The sequence below is a fragment of the Halyomorpha halys genome, unplaced genomic scaffold (assembly GCF_000696795.3).
Source record: "Halyomorpha halys isolate HHAL.00 unplaced genomic scaffold, Hhal_1.1 Scaffold170.1, whole genome shotgun sequence".
In the NCBI taxonomy this organism is placed as follows: domain Eukaryota; kingdom Metazoa; phylum Arthropoda; class Insecta; order Hemiptera; family Pentatomidae; genus Halyomorpha; species Halyomorpha halys.
The window spans coordinates 217,837-240,136 of record NW_027107231.1 but is presented as its reverse complement, the minus strand read 5'-3'; the positions used below and the strand labels follow the sequence as shown (position 1 = coordinate 240,136).

At 29.4% G+C, this 22,300-nt stretch overlaps 1 protein-coding gene across 5 annotated transcripts in view; it reads left to right on the top strand.

The window, feature by feature from the left end:
• The window catches only part of vri (vrille), a 254,374-nt gene that overhangs the window by 216,728 nt on the left and 15,346 nt on the right, over positions 1-22,300 (top strand). For 4 of the 5 annotated variants that reach the window (XM_024359974.2, XM_014417867.3, XM_024359972.2 and 1 more), the window contains one exon: positions 4,963-5,055. Coding sequence is in view for 2 of the 5 variants with exons in the window: in XM_024359972.2 (XP_024215740.1) it covers positions 4,963-5,055 (93 nt within the window). In the remaining 3 variants the exon portion in view is untranslated. Of the gene's footprint in view, positions 1-4,962; positions 5,056-8,027; positions 8,131-22,300 lie in introns of those variants that run through there. The other variant, XM_024359973.2, reaches the window with a different exon arrangement.

The following is a 22,300-nucleotide window of genomic DNA, read 5'->3' as shown; positions in this document are numbered from 1 at the left end:
TATACTTTATAATTAGTTTGAAAGATTTCTGAAAGATAATCAATTTGACAAGATGTACTACTCAGGGCGAGTATATCAGGAAATATTGGGATTATGGGACGTATGGGGCCCATTTGATATTAATTTATTACTTTTATAAACCACAATTTACAAATAAAATAATGGGCTGTCCGTAGCTCAGCAATCTTACCTATCTGAGATCTGCTGGCGGCGCCGGTTCGAATTCGACTTTTTTCATTGAGTGGCAGTTCCACAAAATGAAAACCTTACCCACCATGGTTAGGCAGTATAGGACTCCAATGAGAGTCTTGGCCGAAAAAAAAATTAAATAATGAAAGTATTTGTTAAGGTACAGTTGAATCTGACAAAAGCCGATGTTCGGAACATACAGCAGCCCCTAATTTAAGGAAAACCAAATTATAGTTATTGATTCCAAGTTCACTCTACGAGTAACGACCTTCTATTTTTATTATTTGAGTGTGAAATCACTTACTCTGAGGAGGCTTAGTACCAGTTTACCAGTTACGCGGTGAGAGGTTGCGCTGGGATCTCCAAAAGTCCTGCTCTACCCCTCATGCGTGGGGGGCAGGGAGTGTGCTCAGGGATCCTCAGGTCGAGAGTGTAAATATTGTACATATTGTGTAAATGTAATTAGTGTTTTTAATTCAAATTCCTTTCTACTTCATGAACATATTTTGGTTATGTTCATTTTATTCATCTTTCGGTTTATATGCATATTTTATTATTATTAACTTTTTTAAAATTATTATTTTTATTTATTTTATAATTTTGGTATGAATATGATCGTTTATCACTATTGCCCATGGTTGTGGCAGGTAGTAGTACTTAACAATTAATAAATATTAGATGATAAAAAAAAAATATTTAAAATACGTTTAAACTAATATATTTGATAAATGCAATATTCAAATGAGTTATTGCTCAAAAAATCGTTTTTATTGAGAATATGTATATCCATAATCACTACGATTTCAAAACTGAAGACAAAGTGTTTTATTCTGGATGCAATCGGTCAAATCAACCAACTGTATATCTGAAAAGTTACTGAATTAATTTTTTAGGAAACACTAGAAAGTTTGGAAAAGGTTACGACACAATGCCCATATAATTTAACTTTACTACGAGATATAATGAGTATATAGTGAAACTTCTATAGAATGGACACTCATGGGGGAGGTAATGTTCTCCGTTATTTAGAGGTTTTCGCTTAGAAGGGGCTAATAATAAAAAGAACACAACAATTAAATAATGGAATTATTTAAAAAACATAAACTAAACTGTGTTGCTGAAAAAAAACGCTACAATTTTTATACTATTTAATAAAAATTAAAGGATTATTCTATAGTTGAGTGACTCAAGCGTATACCAGATCATGCGAATGCCATTTTCTCAATATAAAAAAAAAAAAAGTAAAGAAAAAATAGCAATTATAAAATGTATTTTAGCATTTACTTTGCACTTTTTGATTCTTTTCTTATGTATTCGACCGCTCTAAAGCGACAATGTTCAAAAATCTTGTTCAACAATTTCTTTTTAGCTAGGAAATTCGCAGCGCCTCGAAAATTTCTTAGCCCAACAAGGGTTCCGCGGCGAAAAAAGTTTACTTTTCTACAGAAATCTTGTCTCAATCATCTTTTTTTGCATACAGATATAATTTATGACTATGTTACAATATTTAGTTCAAACATTCATATTTTATGACTTGTGTCCGTTATAGAGGAGTGAATAGTGCTGATATGGGGAATAAAATTGGTGTCCGTGTCCTCAGAGGAGATGTTCCGTAATAGAAGGGTTAAAATACATTAAGGTAGGAGCCTTTGTAACTGTCCATTAATAGGAGTTTCCGTTATATAGGGGTGTCACTGTATATCAGTCCTGAAATCTCCAATTTTTATTTCTCTCTTTATTACAAACCAAATTCTTTCTTTGTTTTTAATTCTAAAAAATATTACTTGGAAAAAATAAACCAAACCAAGTGAATTCTTGAGCCCCCTTTGCCCTCGCCTTCCTACCCCCCTGAAATCGGGAATAGTTTGTTTAACTTATGTTTAATGTCATCCTATTAGCCTAGTATTCAACAAAAAAACAAATACGATTAATTGTTATGGTATAACCGAAAATAAACTACTAGTTTTAGCGTTCATTTTTCTTCAGTTGATGTGTTTCCGGATTGATCTATTTTTTTTTTATTTTTTTTTTTTAGGACCTTTAAGTTCAATATGTTCGTATGCCCCAAAGAGAATAAGTTAGCGAGTGACTAACATCTATTAAGAGAAACATTTAAATGAAAATAGGTGCCATGTGCCAGATGATATAACCGGAATTATTCCAAATCAGTAAATAGGATTTGTTTCCTCATCATCTTTGATTTGAGTTTCCAACTCATTGCCGAATTCATTATCTTTTAGTCACTCGCAAATCGGATGTAATTTGATCTGAAGCTATTTATGGTATGTGTCATAATTCCCATCCGCTTATCTCCTACTATCGCTGCATCACGCTCAACTAAATGTCCTTATTAATAAATAACGCTTATAATAACAAATATGGATTAAAACCTTTTTTTTTTTTTTCTCTTCTCCTCATAAATAGAAAATGTTATTTAAAAAATCAGTTCTTGTAATTATTACAGCTTATCATAGAGCCCGGTCACAACGGCGAACTTTGTTAACAAAGATAAAATGGTATTAATAGATTTAGTACGGCACAATTTATGTAATCGTTGAATTCTCCGATAAAGACACTTCAAGATTATTTCTTTAATCAGTAGAGACATTATTTTTATTGTTACATAACATATGTTTGAATTATGAGTGTTTTGCTTCCTAAACTGACTGTTAAAGGGCGGAAACTCCATGTAGAGATTTTTTTTAAAGTTTACAAACTTAGTTTTTTAAATAAGTCTGAAAAGACAACTTTTATCGGAGAGAATGCAAGAAAATGTTATTTGCCATTTTTTTCTTGAAACAATGCACTCTATAAGATAAAACATAATGCTATTTTTTTTTTTTTTTTTTTTATCATTTTGTGAACATTGAAATTGGCAAGGTAATACTATAGGCCTAAATTAAAATTGCAATTATCTTTTTTTTTGATACCGCGAGGTGTGTATAAAGAGATAATTATCCCAACAAACACTTTAAAGGGGCAAAATGTGATAAACATGTGCAAATAAAGTGGTTTTTCCCCATCAATAAAATATTAACGACCTTCATAATTTTATATTTGCAATCGACTAATGAAAGTTAGAATTATGTAAGCTTCTCTTTATCGGCTTACATAATACAATAGTAATTGCTTAAAACCGATCTTTTTATGTTATTTATCTTTAATAATACATAAAGTTTAATTTATTCTCCAATTTATATTTAAAATGTTTTTATCTGCATAGAACCTTGAATTTAACGAATTCATTCCGAACCTGGTCGAAATAGCTCTGAAATACGGATCCCCAAGTATTTGGTTCATTGGAAAATGAAACACAATATGTGAAAAGGGTGAGAACATAACTCCCTTTAAGTACTTAATGTAACAAAAGTGTAATTAAGGACCAATATTCCGAATATCAAACACTAAATGATTTATTTATTATTAATACCTATGGAATAAATGTATTTTCGACGAAGTATGCTCTATTCATCAGCACAGAGTTGCCTGTATTCCTTTTCCTTGTTGATTTTTCATAATCATGAATTTTTTAAGTTCTGACTTTAAATTGGCCATTTCGTAACCATCAAATTGTTCGTTTGCATGCGGTCACAAACGTGATTTAATGACTTGCAAATTAAGTCGTTAAACTTACGATTCTATACTAGGTACGTTAGATTAATCTTACTATTATTATTCTTACTATATAAATCAGATCTTATGCTATATCGTTTTGGCAGCGGTAAAAATAATTGAAAATATTATTGAAAAAAAAAGTTTATGTGTGTGTGTGCGCGCGCGTACGTGCGTGCGTGCAGCGTGCGTGCGTGTGTGTACCGATTGACGCGTTTGTGTTAAGCAATATTTAAAGACATGCAGGTTTACCTCAAAACTAACAAAAACGTTCATGGTTCGATTCTCTGCAGAAAAGGAAGCAATTGATATTTTGTGAATTTTTAAGTAATTTGAAACAATAACTATAACTTAGCAATAATATTTAACAAAAAAAACACTAAGTTAGACCATTCTAAATTGTATAAAATGTATGCTGACACTGTATTCTTGAAACAACAAGAAACGTAAAAGTAGTCAAATAAAGCAATTTTTTGTTCAATAATAAAAAAAAAAAAAGAAATACTTTTTTTTTTAGTAAATCATTTAATGTTAATGTAACAAGTGGCATTCTACTAGGAAAAAATAAATAAAAACAATTTTTTTTTTTTTACATAAGATTATTACTAGGAAAGTTGTACACTACACAGTTTAAAAGAAATTTTCTAATAATGTTAGAAATAATTGTTATTTCATTACCAGCCATTAAGTATTTTAATTTTTTTTAATCAGTTGTTCACCTAAAAAAAAATGAAATTTACAAATTGACTAAAAATAATAAAAAAAAATTAATATCACTTTAACTATAATAGTATTCCTATTTGAATTATGTCGGCTGAAAAAACACATTATTGGGTTATTTAGCAGTTTGGAAGGTTTCAATTGTAATAGAAAATTTTGTCTAGTTTATTATGCTGCAATTTATAAATATCTAACTTAAATAACTTTTAAGTAATTTTGTTAATTTTATAGCTCAATTCCAACCCAATTCAACAACGTAGCGCTTAAAAACACTTTTCCTTAGTTGTTCCATTTGAGTCTACTTTAACCATCTTAGGTATGGTTTAAACTTACGGGACACCCTGTGTTAATACACACATATGTATATGTACATATTGTGTGTATGTATGTGTATATATACAAATATTTATATTTATTTCATGATTGTTGTCTATGTTACAGAGGAAGAGAAAACTGCTCACTAGGGGGCGGGCTAGGTGGATATTTAGATAACATTCCTTCTTTGAACTGTGCGTGTTCCAACCCCGTCTGCAGGTAACTATCCTTTTAATAAATCTATTTTACTTTTGAACATTATTTTTGAATATCCATGGAATGTAAAGAAAGTTACTGAAGCCAAAAACACAAATATAAAAAAAAAATGTTTAAATTATTATTTCATTTTTATAAAAAAAATTAATTTGAGGTAAACATTATTATTTTAAGAATTATTCACTCCTTTTTTCTATTATAAAGAATTCTTTTTTTGCAATTCATTGCACATAGAACAGGAAAGACTTCTATTAATTTCTCGATTGTGAACACAGTAGCTTCACAGAACAATCGTAATCGGTTTGGAGACGAGGTTACGGCCAAGTCGTAATATTGAATTGATGAATTAAATTATCTAATAAATGCTTTGGAAACAAATAACTAGTGTTATGTTTATTGGGAAATACTTAATAACCTTAGGACTATAACAAATGCATTTTATAAGATTTTTTATAAAAAGTATTCCTATAATATAATATAACAGTGATAACATAGTGAAATAAAATAATAGCCATATATTGTTGCAATAGTACAATCATATTTTATAATTTTCTCCACATTATACAATTTCTTTATTTAGTGTATATCAAGCGATATTCGTTAGTATGTAGGTCATTTTTTAGGAGGAATTTATGTCTAAAATATATAAAACAATATTATACACAAGACTCACTTTTAAAAAACATACATTACTGTTAAAAGTATATAAGATAAAAGGTTTTTTCATTAATGTATATATTTTAGACATACAATCAGCGAAAAAACTGAGCTAGTGAAAAACAGCTGAAAATAAGAATTTCTTTTTTTTAAATTGTAACAAATAATTTCATGTGTTGTGTACATGAAAATTTGAATATTAACAATATGACTAAGATGAAGAGGAATATGTTTGAAAATGGTTCAAAAATATTTTGTTAGTACTTTAACATTATAATTTATTATTATTATTTTAAGGAAGAAATAACCCTTTTTATAACTTCTTTATTTTACTGTAATATTAGAGGAACGTTTTGGGCTTTTTTGCACATCACCTACTGTAGAAACAGTTTTTTAAAATAAACATAATGCGCATTCTACATTTTTTTTTAATTATACATCAAAATAATTTTAATAAATTGTTTAAAAATTAATTAAAAATAATTTAAGATAAGATAAAATAAGGATAATTATAATTAAGACTTTTTAATTTTTTAAATCGATATATAATATCGAAATAGTTAAACTAGGTTTGAAAATTGTAAATTATGTTTAAATCACTTATAATTAATTTTTAACTCATTTGTGGAAATTATTTTTTTTTTTATAGTGTTATAAAAACTGTTGATTGTGTATTATTTTTACTTTAGAAAAATAATAGAACTGGATAATGGAGAAAAAGGCCCAAAACGTTCTTCGAATGTTAAGGTAAAATAAAGAAGTAACAAAAAGGGCTTTTGAAAAATAAAAATAATAATAATGTTATAAAAATTTCAAAATCCGAATAATTTTCCATCAACCATTTTGATTAATATTTAATATATTATTTATTATTTTTATATGATTCTAATTTCTAAAAATTTTGAGTTCTTAGTTCAATTATTATTATATAATTAAATTTCAATCTGAAATATCGAGGGAAAAAAATCCTTAGGACCACATAAACCCACTTTGTACAAAAATAAAATTATATAAGAATATTTTTTTTTATTTATTTGTATTTTTAATAATATGTTTCTACCTTTGACCATTTTCAAACCTTTTTTTCTACATTTATACCTCAGTCACTTTTTTAGCAATATTTTTTTTCTTATAAACACTACTCCATGGAAGTGTTAGTGGACAGTTAGAGGCACGTCGATTGTAAATTTTAAACATTCTAAAACAAAAAAGGTCTCTATGGAAATTATATTTTTTTTTATTTCTTTATTTAATGTAATTTACAACTGTACAAGTAATAAATACAATAAGTAAATATGTTGTATGTTTCATTTACACTTAAAAACTTGGGAAAGAACCACCTATTGGGGGTACATCAAGCATAAATTTAAATCAGAAGGTCCCGTGCCCATCTTCCTTTTAGACGCCTCGGAGGGTTATCAGGGATTGTTAAGGATGAATGATTAAGAATTAATGGGTTAGGATGGGTAAGGAGTTTGGAATGAAAAGACGCATATCTGTTTTGGGCCAAATCTGCAACGAATGGGATGTTAACGTCTTAATATGTAAATTAAAAATAAGATAAAAAGCCACAAGAAAACATGACCAACTGTCGGCTAATACTTTCATGGAGTAGTGTTTATAAATCAAAAGAATGTTAATAAGGTGACTGTAAAAGTATGAAAAAGGTTTTCAAACGGCCAAAGGCAAAAATGCCGAAAATAAAAAAAAAATGCTTACATAATTTTATTTTGAACTAAGTAGGTATATACTGTGGTCCTACAGAGCTTTTTTTTCCAATCTTCCTCATTGATAGTTAATAATTTAAAAACGAATCCCAATAAGAAAAGAAATAACAATAATAAAGTTGTTCATAAAATATCAAAATTAATTTATGGTTTTGGATTTTTGTCCTTTGCTTGTACACTGTAGGTCAGTGGGACACAAATGAAAACGGGCCCAGAAATGGTTTATAATCATAATGTACAAGGTATCAGAACGTACAAGGTATTACATTTGTCATCATCGGTTCATATCTTACTGCCAAACGTATTTTTTTTTTTTATTTGATTAACTCAATACATATGCTTAATTGCAGTTAAAAGTCATTTAACTGTATTCTGTTTCACGTAATAATAGAATGTTGTGCAGCTTGATAAGTCCTTGGAGGGAATGCATTGCCAAGTATCCGACGTTAAAGGAATGTAAGATAACTGCATATGTATGAGTTATTATTTTTTTCCAAAGGGGACTGACAATAAGGTAGATGAAAATAGCCGAAGAGATGGGGCCACGTGAGGAAGGACCACGTGCGGTAGCGGGCGTTACGTAAGTGCGGTGCGGTGGGGGCGCAGGCCTTCCGCCAGTCGGCCCCTGGTCGCCGTACGACGCTCATGCCAGCCAACCTCTCGCTACAATGGGTCTCTTCACGCTTAGTTCCAAGTAGGTCTTTCATTTCCAACTTCAGTGTTATTACCAACTTTATTTTTTTAATCGTGCCATTGCCATTTAAAGTGTTCGTTAATAATTACGGTGTACTTCATTTTTAGAAGAATTGATAAAATATGACGAAAGCCTTCAGTATTTACGATCACCGGCTCCCTTGTACTACATATGCCGTAATACATCACTTATTGGAACTTTTTAAATGAAAAATGTATAGTATACTCCCGATATTCGAAATGAAATATTATCCATCCGATGTGGAGGAACCTGCGTGTGACACTTTCCTGTTCGTGCGATGACTTTCGAACGGACGGTGAAGCGTTGCCTATGTGGGTCAGTTGGTCGAGTGGTGAAAACGTGTAAGGAGCTTTGGAGATCTTGGGTCTTCCGAGTGTAAAAGTGAATTTAGATCATTGGGTTAACTTCTGTGTGTCAAGCAGTATCAACTTCTACTTCTGTAACATGTTATGAAAAGCGTATATGGTTTATTTTATCACCTCTCGGTAAGTTAAATTTAAAAAAAAAAAAAAAAAAAAAGTAAAGAAAATAGAAAATTTTAGTATATGTCATATAGGTGATTCATCTGTTGATTTTTCTCATCATCATAATCTAGCCGATCATTATCATACAATATATCAGTCACAATTTTTAAATAATGTATTGTTAAATACTTTAAGCACTGGAGGTAAGAAGTAAATAGATAGCGCTGTTATCTCACCATTCAAGGCCGCAGTGATGTTTCCACGCCATTTATTTTACAAGTTGGGGGGTGGGGCTTCCCGAGTTGTTAAACAAATCAATTTATAAATATTTGACATGGATTGGTATACAACATTTGTCAGTTTGTTATTTCTCGAAGAGGCTCGATTCAGCCAGTGATGGAAATATGTTCAATAGAAATATGATGTCCCGGTTATTAGTTTTTTAATTTACATTATTGTTAGTAAATATGACTGAATGATTTGTATATTGATCATGACAACCGAAATTTTAATTTTCAAACACGAGAAAGAAGTAAAAGCGAATTAACTTAATTTAATTAAATTTAAGTCAATAAGAAACCGCGTTATGATCTTGGAGAATGACTGACTACCTATATATTACGTGCTATTATCTATGAAACCGATCGGTACCCTTGATTTCATCCCCTCCCTCCGTTAAAAGTTTGTGTCCAGTATTGTTGTGAATGTTTTATTGGGAATATTAAAAACTATTACAACAAAAAAATAATAATAAATAAATTATCGAAATAGACAATTTTTCACTTGTAATTCTAGATTCAATTTTCTAGTTGGTGCAATAATTTTTACATGTTCACAGACACCTTACGAACTCTATTAGAATTTACTACTGTGCCAGTTTTATTTATTTATTTTTAAGCAAAATAAATAAATCTTTGTGTTTACTTTCAAAAATTCGATATATATTCAAATAAACGATTTTTGGCCTTAACGTACTTTCACCGCTGTCATTAATAGTAAGGTTTGGAAATTGTTTCACGTATTACGAAAATGCTCCGTACTAGTTTTATTTTACCAACCCCATTTCGAATATCATGTAAATTATACCGCAATTGGCAGTACATGTCGAGGTACTTTTGCGTAAAATAAACATGTTACTATGTAATGTTTTTAATTGTTAATCTATTTCATACTGCCGTTATAATTTGTATATTTTTAACTTTTAATAATGTTTAAAAAAAACAAAAACATAAATTTTGTATTAATTGACTATTTAAATTTCGTTGTTGAAATTTACCCTCCTCGAAAAGCCATTAATATCAGTTTGTCATTAGTGATAAGTGTGGTACTGGAAGTGCTGGGACAAACATTACGATTGTTTGATCATCGCACTAGTTCTTGTCCGAGTGGAACAGAAGTTCAGCATAAGAAATCTATTAACAGCTAAAAAAGATTTGTCAAAACAGAAAAAATAAAGTAGAACCTTACAGTATATGAAGAATTTGCTTTGGGGTATTTCCTCTGAGCAATTGATTTTACTAAGGACATCTGTAAAAAAAAAAATAATTTGTAAATATAATCATGATTTATAAAAATTAAAAAAGTTAGTTGGTGATACGTTGATAAGATGAACCGGTCTTCGTATCTCGTCACAGAGTGTACTGTTAATAAGATACTCTACTGATTTATATTTGCACAACTATAATATGGTATTATATAGTACTTTGTCAGCCAAACGGTCCCATGAAAACTAACTTTATCCTTTACATAGATACCGACTGTTACAAATCAGTGAAATGCATCTATCAGATATTTTATTCAAGTGTGACAGTTATTTCATTCAGCCCGCTGTCCTTGGTCACAAATAACATGGGGTTTTTTGTTGTATTTTGTTTTGACAAATCCTTGTGAAAGATATACGTTTGACTGAAGATTATTGTGCATTGCGTTACTGACTGCGAAAATTTGTTGTATCAGTTTACTATCATTACGTTATTTCTTTATTTTATATTTTAATTTTTTTTTGTATAAAGTGTAGGATCAAACATTATAGGACAGCCAGTAAAAGATAAAAATATGATAATTCGTGTCGGAAATGAATATTTATTATGCAAACGAAATAAGAATAATGGTTGGACATGCCCTTTTTTATAATCTTTTAATTATTTGTTTAAAACCTAATTTACCTAAATAATAACGATTCAAGCAAATAAACTTGTAACTAACAATGTTCTATGAACATGAAATACTTCAATTTACGGATTGAATTTTGAAAAAACCCCAGTGGGAGCGAGATTGATGTTAAAAGTTAATTGGAAAGCCTTTGATATCTTTACCGTTTTAACGAGATACTTGACAATGTCTTGCTACAACTGATTTTTGATTTGTGTATTTAAAATGTCACACAATATGTAATGAGTAGAGCCACGCATATCAGATATATTTAGAACTGTAACAGAAATCAACACGACCTGAACAGTAGCCGGATGACCTATTTTATCAAAAGACTTATTAATATGTAACTGGTTCATTAGTGTTTTAGTAATCTCCGGAGTAATAATATTCATTAAAATATTATGTTTTAATCTACGATTCCCTTGTTTTAAAATTATTAATCTAGACAGAGTTAAAAGTATCCCACATTTGTTAACTATTTTATTTGTAATTATTGCAATATATCCACTTTAAAGATGTAGATTGATAAGCTGTTTATTGTGTTACATTACTCCATTACATCATGTTAGATTACTTTGTGGCAATTATTTCGCTATAGTAATAGAACATGGATTTTATCGAAATATACATTTTATAGTATTCAATTACATATTTATAAGAAAATAAAAACAGTTTCAATACTTAACTTTTATTCGATATAAACAAAATCGTATGTCATAGATATAAAAAAAAATACTGAATGTCTGATATATAGTATAATTTTTAAACTAAGTACGATTTGAGCTATCGATCTTTTTTTGTATTATATTCCATATATAATATAGGTAATATAACATAATATAGAATGTTTGTAAACATTCTTCTTCCTTCAATTCTACTATGCCTTTAAGCGTGTTTGCATTCCTAGAACAACTAGCACGCTGGTCTCTATGCCTTTCAAGTCTTCTCAATCTCAATTCTGGAGTTCCGATATGGAAGAATTTTCTGGGACACGAGGAAACAAGGAAACAAAACAAACAATATCACACCTCCACCTGTTGAATCCATGTTTCATTGCATAATTAAGGGGGACAATAAAATTTCTTAGGAGGGGGAGGGCATGCGCCATCGTCCTTGGGGGATGGGCACCCCTGGAGCATCCTCTTGCTTCCCTCAGTTTACCCAAGTATTGCAAACAACACGCTCCTGAGTCTGACACGAGTACGTCCGCCTTCCGGTCTTGGATCCAAGAGCCATCTTGCATTTCGGGTACTTAAACATTCTACTGATGTGCTCAAACAATTTTAGCTTCCACTCTTCATGATTTTCGCACTCTGATCGGAATCATACAAAGGACTTGGACTTTTGTTCTGCTTTTCTCCTTTATAAAAGTAGAAAGTATTGTAACCATTGAGTCTTACAGTATTACTTGGATTAATGTTCATCAGGTTTTCTGACACCCTTCTAATTGGTTCATCTCACATCTCCTGTCCCAGAACTGAATGATAAGCTCCCATAAGATCATAAGATACTAGTGCACTGCCTTGATATACGAGAAGACTGCCTTGCCACGGTCCCATGCTTTTTCTGCAAGGTGTTTTTCAGTCTGGACTGAGGAAATGTACTGGGTCTGTCTAGCTGGTCTTAAAACGACTTGTTCCTTTTCTAGATTTCACAGTTCTACAATACTGCATTGAAGTTTTATGTATATCTTGTAAACGTACGAGGAGTTGAATATCGGTCTATAGTCTCTATGTTTACTTTGGCTGCTTTTATATACAGTTTATAATTTTTTTTTTTCATTCTTGTAGTCCCAAGTCCTTTGCAAGAGCATTTGGAGGCACTTAACTACTTTGTTAACGCCATATTGAATAAATTCTGGGGCTGCGACATCTCTATACATTCATAGCTGCATATTGTCAACCACAAATTCCATCTGATCATCCTTCCCGATCGTATTATCTTTAGGATAATCATCCATGTCTTCTGTACAATTATTTTTACAAAAAGCACTATATTACCTTTATTTTAGTAAAATCATTTCTTACTGGTTTATAATATGATACCATTTCTGATTAACGGCATTCCATTCCGTAACCCTAATAAAATAACTGCGCTAACAAAATTATGACTTTTCGATCGTAATCTAAAACATGTTATGGATTTTTAATTGTATGATGAGTTTACTGTATTAATTTTCCTACTATTGTTCACAAGTTGCATAAGCCAACGTAGGTGGTATGATTGTGTCTGGGCTAATCTTGTGGATTTTAACGCTGGTCATTGGAAGGAGGTTCCCACCTTTTATTATAAATTTAATTATTGTACCATTTTTCGAATCGATTTGAATCTATTCTGTAAACTAAGAATGACCAATAGTTTTGCCGGTGTTTTATATCAATTCAGAATTCAATTACAATTTTTCTGTATTATAAAAATTTATATCCTCTGTTTGTAATTTAATTATTAAAAAAAAAAGAATAATCTTAGGAAGAAATGCTAACAGGATAGCTATGCAGCAACTCCAACAGGAAAAACAAGAAGTGAAATAATAGCTGTAGTTATTTACATACACTATAACCTATTATCGAGTCACGTGTATTGCCTCAGACAATTATGAAACTGCTAAACGTCATTGGATATTCTAAAGTAACCTTTAGTGTCCTTTAGAACAAATAATTTCATACTCTTTACATAATGTATACAAAAAATTAATTAACATAGATAAACATATGTTAATTATATTATATGTTGTATTAATTACTATATGTTAATTATAAATAATAATAATAATAAAGAGTTCTTTCCTTCCTTAAGTCACAATGAAACTGCTCACACGAAAAATTTAAATTGAATATTTCAAGTTACACCCCGTGTTGAAATTAAAAAAAATTTAAACTGTTTGGAAGCGGAGTGGGAACTTGACTAGAATCTGAATTCCAGAGGCCTTTAGTTTTGAGTCCAGCTGTGCCAAAAATTATTTTACATTCATACTTTTTATTTATAAATTTTATAACTTTTTGGACTACAATTTGTCCATTTTAAAATCCAATCACCAGTATTACAATACTCGTCTAATTGCCAATGAAATTCCTTTCATTAAATTATAAATTATCTTCATCATAATTCATTCATCTCAGCATTACGTTATCTTTCTATTTATAGCTTCCTAACTGAAATTATATTTCATTAGTAAGAAAACTGTAAATGGAAAATATGAATTATGATGAAGATAATTTATAATTTGACTATTAGGGAATTTTTTTGACAATTAGAAGAGTAGTGTAATGCTAGGGATTAGATTTGAAAATGGCCAAATTGAGGTCCAAAACTTAAAAAAAAAATTTTTTTTTCTAATACTTTCTTCTTTAGATTCAATCGTTAATTAAACATCGTTTTATTTCTTCCATAATATTCTTTTTTTTTTTTTTTTTAAATAAGTAATTGCTAAAAATCGATCTCGTTACGAATAAAAAAAAAATAATATCGAACTTTACCGAGTTGAAAATCATTTTCTAGGTCTATAAAAATGGCTGTTCGCCGGAGTGAATGAAAGAATCTGGTGTTTAGAACGTGCAAAACCTCTCCCGTTTGTGAGGAAGCAACAAGCCGTGAACTTGCCGATATTGTGAGAGAGGTCTGTTTCATTATGATTGGTCGAACATGGTTGCACATATCCAACCCACACAGTCTATAAAGTCATGGACGATTTGTTACAATAGACCCTGGCTGTCAAATAATGTCCTTAATGCATTGTTGCCGTGTCTTACTCAACGTTTCTTTACATTTTCGTATACCTGTAGAGCTATTTCGTTTTATAACGTCGTATATTTATCTTCATCAATTATAAGAATTCCATTAATGTATTCAATAATTATAAATAACTATAATTCTATAATTTTAATCTATATTTTATGTCTATATGATTCGTTCCCCATTTATTTATTTAGCAATTTAATTCACCTTCTGCTAATTTTCAAATGTTCATTAATAATATTTTATTCATTTTAATCGATGGATAGGTTCAACCTCATTAACCTTGTCTTCGACTTTCGTTATACCCTCTAAATTATTTTTTTTTTAAATAAAATTATATAATAACAGTTCCAAATAGTTGTTGTTTTTATTTCTGTCGATTATTTCTGGGTAAAATATTCTGTTGAATAAGACATTAAGAAGATAAGGATCATAATCATTATCTATTGAATAACAATTATCGCATTATAAATATGTAACATCCTCAGAGTCATTACAAAATTATGATACTGAATTATAAACAAAAAAAATCGTTTTGTTTAAAAACATTTAAAATAAACACGATTGGTTTATTTGGATGAATATGTCTTGCTTAGTTACCGTTCGTATTTCTCTGGGTTCTCGGGACTTGCAACAGTTCATAGGCTCAAAAATTGAGATGATTAGCGATACTTAAGTCCTCCAGTTGTTGGACCAATAAAGTAATGACACAATATTAAAAGGAATTCAGGTTTTTAAAATTTTTAGTGATAACTAGAAAGTTTATTGCAATTTGTTATATACGAAAAAAACTTAAAATAAAATATTACACTATGATTACTTTACAAGTTTTTTTTTTTTAGGTAATCAAGTGAACATAAATATATTTTCCATAAGTAATCTTAAAATATTGATTTTTATAATCAGCGGTTGTAAAGTTTAACGAGTTTCAATATTTATAAAGAGAGTGTTTTCGCTTCTACAAGAATTCAAGGGTCAGTTAGTGAGATAATGTTGCATTCATTTATTGAAGTATTTAAAATGCTTCAAGAGGCCGAACACGTGATGAGATAAAACGACTTTAACAAAATAGTATTAAAGTTGAAATAATATCCAAATATATTATCATACATTATGCCACCACCACAGAGCTATTAAGAAGTCACGTGTCTGTTATGTAAGGGACTGCGTCACTCCTAATCAGTCCACATACACGCCGAGTGAGGATTTTTTCCCCTGACAATTTTATGAGCAGTGATTACTTTAGAACGCAGGAGTCGATTATTTTTTTTCTCATCATTTATTCGGTACTCGTCATTGCTATTGTTCCAACATATCAATCACTCGATCTGTTGTCGAATGGACTTTCTTCCTTCCTTATCGTTGGATAATTGAGATTTTTATAGACTAAAATGATGAGAGGGATTAAGCTTCTTATTTTTAAAGAAACAATTTATTTTATCCCTTTTCCAAATCTTGGTCTTAGTTCGATGTAAACATCCGTAAAAACTTTCAGATTAAAAATTTTTTTATTGATAGGAATTAAGCTCTAAGATTCCATTCGTACTGTGTATACAGACTAAATAGATATAAAAATATATTACAAAAATTTGTTTTCAGCAATCGAATATTAATAATACTACTTTCATTAGTGATTATTTTAGTTTTATATTCTAGTTTTAATGTTGTTTTTAGCATTTCATCTTTTTATTGCCGATTCGTACTCAACAATTTAGTATTCACTGAAAAAAAAATGTAATTATTTTAGTGATACATTTAATAATATTACATTTGGCTCTATTTGTATATAGGTATTCCCTTGAAGCTAATATAAAAAATATATATTTAAAAAAGTAAATAAATTTAACAATAATGATAAAGATTAAATATATGCTTATTACCTGTAAAAGTAAATAGATAATCAAAATAAGTACTAGTCAGATAAAACGAAGATGAAGAAAATTGATATTAAACAACAACAAAACCTCATTTGAACAACTTCATACCATTATAAAATATTAACTCATTGAATAGCAAATAAAATGAATAATGAAATATCTTTAGGGCCAAAATTAAAACTACATTTTTTAAATATAAAACTATAATAATTTATTTATGTTATATATTATATAAATACACACATACATGTATATTTCTCTTATCTTTAACGTTTGGGGCTTTATTCATTACCCATTTTCAAATTTATTCCTCTTCACCTCACTCATATTATAAAAATATATTTTCATACATACAACTCCTGAAAGTATTTGTTACAATTAATTTAATTTTTTTTCTAGGTCATTTTTTTTTCTTGATGCTTATATAACTATAATACATAAATTACTATTATGCGCAAGAAATATTTAAAAAATGGCATATATTGTTGCTATATTTAATACAATGACACAACATTTGATATATTCATATTAAAATTATATGAACTGAGGGGTTTTTCATTCATATTTGGGCAAAATTTATTATTTCTTTGAAATAAATAGGAAACAAATTAATTACATTTTTTTTAATCTTCAGAAAAACATTATATAAATTGTCATCTTTATGGCTAGAAAAAAAAAGTGAGACTTCTATAGCTTTTCAGTGCACTCTGTTGGATTTATTACTTAACTATTTTTGTTTGCTAAATAGAAGTGTATCTTATATGTCCTTTTCTCCGTATACTTATTCAAGGATTTTTTGACATTAAAGCTTCTGGTGTTTATTTTATTTAGACTTGGATAAAATATTATTTTTTATAAACATAATTTTAAAAAAATGTTTAGCTTCATAGTTCAACATCACTTCAAACTATACGGAGTGAAGTGTTCCTCGATGAGGAAATGAAAAAAAAAAATCTATTCAAATGGTCACCTGAATTTATTATTTTTAAGATTCATAGCATACGCTTAATTAATCGCTAAAATTAATGAACAAGAAACTCTGTTACTATAAAAAAAAAAATTGTCTCAGTTCTTCAGGCAGCGAATTGACAATACCGTTGAAAATTGAGCGATGCTTGGAAGTGGTTTATAGATCTGTACGTAGGGGATTTGAGTGACTGTGATATAGCACTCGATGGAAGTAGGTGACATGGGCCAATGTGTGCAGATCCGATGCAAATAAAGTCCATGCACTAGGACGAGCTGGAGAAAGCTCTGGCCGAGAAATCACAGTGATATTTATGTATGAACAATGGCAACTGAATAATGCTCAACCAGAGGCATATTTAGGCGACCCTGCGTCGGCCCTCTTTATCCAACAGAGGATAACATACCATTGCTATACTACTTCAATTCAATTATAGGGTGTCCAAAACGTGTGGGGCTAATTAAATGTTAAATTAATAAATAAAACATTTCCGGGGGAAAGAATTGATTTAATTAATTTATTGACAATGTGGACATGATGGAAAATCATTTTCTGAAAATAACATATTTTCTGTTATATTTTTTAAATAAAATATTTTTTCTGAAAAACGTGTAAATTAGTTGTTTTCTTGAACAAAGTTGGGGTCCCAGGCACTTTAAGTTGGCTCTCATATCTTTCAATTTTTTCCTGAACAACTTTATAATTAAAATCATTCATTTATTTAATATTTGAAAATTAACTGACAGTTAATTAATATTAATAATTAATTATTAGTTAATAATTAATATTTGACATTAAAAAGGACTATTAAAAATTTCTTCATACTTGATTAGCAAAATTATGAATTATTTCTTAAAAGTCTATTTATTTGAGTTCATCAGATTTTATCAACATTAGTGATAAACTGCTCAATCTTTCTTGAAGGAATCGTACTTTTCGGTTCATTCGTGATTCGATTTAATTTAGGATTAAGAACACCAGTGGGTCCCTGGGGCATTCAGGGCAACTGATGCAGGGATTAATGTTTTCTAACTCTGTGATGTGTACCACAACTTCTAAAATCACGCACCCCGATTGTGACCACAGCTAGACAAATTTGTGACTATAATTCAATTAACCGTGCTACATCATGTTAAGCAATACATAAATTATATCCCTTGGAGATATTCTGTTACTGTAGTCAACCCTGTGGGTTTGAGAGCTCCCAAGGTTCCACCCAGCTTCATAAAGTGGATACGCATAATTGGTTAAAATCTGGTGGTTGAGGGTGATTTTGATCAAATCACCTACTTGAACAACTGTTGGCCTACTAACAGTGCTTCCTCAAAAATTACTGTAAACAATCGAGGATTTTTATTGTCAATTGTAAAAATATTGCTTATTTTTTATTCTGATGAAAGTTACCCCTACTTTATAATATTGTTGATAAAACGAAAACAGGTTGTAAATACGCAAAAATCAAATATTTTTAACAGAGGCCGTTATTTATCGGCTTCTCAAAACCGGTTCAGGACATTTCGAAATAGATTCACCAAGAAACTGTGTTCCATTAACGATGGCAAGTCGAGTCCGTCAACATTTACTACTGTATACATAACGACTGATCCCACCTCATAGGCTGGGATAAATGATACAATTCATAATTTAAAATTATCAAATGTATTTACGATTCGAATCGTAATAGGAGCAATACCGATATAGCTCTTAATCACTGCCATAAATCGAGCAGATTCTGAATTGACAAGGATGGAGTGGTACCCCCCACTACAGATCCGACCTTGCAATAACGATAAAAGAATTTATTTTGACTAATGTCTTTAAACATTTAAAATCTAATATATTAAATAACCGAAACATCCCAAGCGACCTTTGTCTGCCTTTTATCTGGGACGGCGGTTTACATAAGATCAGTCGTAATTGTTAATTCCCCTTGTTGCTTAACGTAATATACTTTGAATGGTGTGCACATGATCGTTTTTTCTCTGATCGAACGAATATCAACATCGTTGAAGTACTAGTTTTATTTTTTCGATCGGTTATCCGGTTTGAAAAAAAAGAATCAGTTACTCCTTATCCTCTTCTCCCCCAAGGATGTTGCCTAAAATAAATGATTTTCAGATAACAAAACAAAAATCTTCTAAGGTTTACATTCTGTATACATTTAGCTCAACTATGCGTATTTTATTTTATTTTTTTGTTAAATATTCTTTTAATAATATGGATAGAATTGAGATTTCAGATTAAAAATAATTCATGCATGTGAAAAAAAGAGAGCTACCGAATTAAACAGAATTTAATACTAAAAATATAAAAAAAAAATAATTATTCTTAGTTGTGTGTGATTATTATTACGTAATTTATAACCTGTGTGTATTTAATTATATCTCATAATTAATGATAATTCGTCGCTACAATTATATGATTGATATCATTATTTTTCAATTATATACGACTGTTGTTTTTTTATCTCAAATTGTTTGTTTGAAATCGGAAAACGTGACCCGTGATCGGAAAAACGTGACCGGGGCCAGAATAGCTATGTTTTTTTTTTCTCTACATAAGAAAGAGCTAATAGGATCGAGATTATCACGTGTACTAATAATAGTTTACTATCTCTCAGAGCACACTTGACACATTGAGAAACTGAATGTCTTTCAGATAATAAAACTACAATCTCATTTATAACATAATATTTTATATTTAAAAGCATTATAATATTTTTATATGTTTGAAAGATTTTATTTGAATTTTTTAATACATGTGTATATATAAGCTTTTTAACTTGTTTTTTTTATTCATTTAATTATTTCTTTTAACTAACTTTTTGTTTTTTAAATCTATATATTAATTTTTGTTTTAATCTGTTTATTTGTTTTTTCAACTGATATACTTACTGTCACTATTGTGCTTTTGATTTTTTTTTATATTACTCTCTAATGATAATTTTTTTTAATTTTCCTAACGGATCAAAACTGGGTTGTGGATCATTGTAGAGGCCAGATATGTGTGATTGAAATAGGGAGAATAAAATTGTCAAATAAATAGAATAAGGTTGTCAAATGGAATACAATTGTTAAATAGAAAAATCAATTATTAAAATATATTGTATTTAGTGTATAGACGATTATTGATTGTAAAAGGATAGGGTACAAAAAAAAAAGATTGTTCTTACATCATGTTAAATAAATATAAATAAAAAATAAATAAAGATATTAAATAAATCAAATTGTATCCTTGTATAGTCTCAACACTTTTTATTACATCAACAGTCCAACGTTTCGTACATTTCGGCCATTCTCAAGGACAATCTAAATATTTAACAGCATATTATATATTCATTTGTAACAATTATAACAACAATATTATCACTAATAATATAACATACCTTCAAATATAAATTCTCACCTCACATCAAAATTTAAAAATTGTTTTGCAGGCTATTCTGCCCAGGTCATTAATTATAAGTCAAACACACCCTAATGTAAAAGTTAATTATTAGAGAGTCATATTTATTATTAATAAGCTTACCTAAGTTTATGTTTAGTTTATTTTTTTTAAATTCATTAATTTTTAAAACTTTTAATTTTCAATTAATCCACACTATCACTACCATATAAACAAACCATTTATAACCTTCCACACACTCAGGTCAGCCTTGTTTTTAATTTAATTCGATTCCCATTCATTTATAATAATATTCATATTATAAATGAACTATATATGAAATCGTATATATGGTGATTATCAAACCGAATCAAATATATAATAATAATTTTCGAAGTGAATTCAAAACTGGAGACATATCCTGGACTAACCGAAACAAGTACGTGTGATATTTAATTATAAAGCGTAAATATCTAATTTTATATTTTCGTAATTTAGAGAATTCGCTACAGTGAGAATTATGCAATGTTCTAAATTTTAAATTTTGGAAAAAGTTGGATCATAACTATATGGGGCTTGTAAAGGATCCAGTTTTTAAATCTGGATTCACATCAGTTCCCACTCCCTGTACAGTAAGATTGTTTTTACAGAATGGTTCACAACGATTCACTCCTTGTGGTGAATCGACTCTTTTGAATGATTCATTAATTACTTTTATTTTTAATTTTTTTTCTTTAAAAAAGAACTTATTCAAATCACACAAAAAATTAACTATTACGCAAATTAATTTTAAAGATGCATTTCGTTACATTTAAATAAATAGAATATTCGGCGTTGCAATCCTCATTTTTCTTCAATTGTCCAAAAGTAAAATAAAATTATCTGAATAATCTAACTTTTAATCTTCTACGGTAAATGAAAAACACCTTTATTTGATTTAAGTGTTTATACAGAATCCGTACTTCTCTACTTAAAGACTAAGAAACTTAAAAGTATTTTATCTATCTGATTTCTACTACACTTAATTTAGATGGGTAAGCATACATGAGTAACTCCCTAATAAATATATACATAAATCATCCCTAAAGACCTTAATTTTCCATAAGTGGCTGATCTAGCCCGAAACAGACATCAATCCTATCACGGTAAACTCTCCAATCACCCAAACCCACTAGTTTCCAAACCTTGCTTCCTCTTCTATTCCTGATGAACTTCCGAGGCGCGTGAAAAGCAAATGGCCTCGAGACCTTCTATTGTAGATATGTTGGAATTCTACCAATGGGTATTTTCTTCACGAATTCTTGTCATTATATACTACATACTTTTCACATTTATTTTTTGCGTTTTGAGCCCAAATGAAGTTGTGAATTTCATGATATAAAGAAGAAAAAATATTGGGATATATCTTTTCCAACTGATCGTAGGAGTACAATCTGTTATAGATATTTTATTTATTATTTCAGCCTACCTTGGTGTTTTCATTGTGGCAGGATTTCCTTGCATCTTTCTCGAAAATCGTTCATGAATATTATAAACTGCTACTTCTACAATTCTTTGTCTAATGAAAC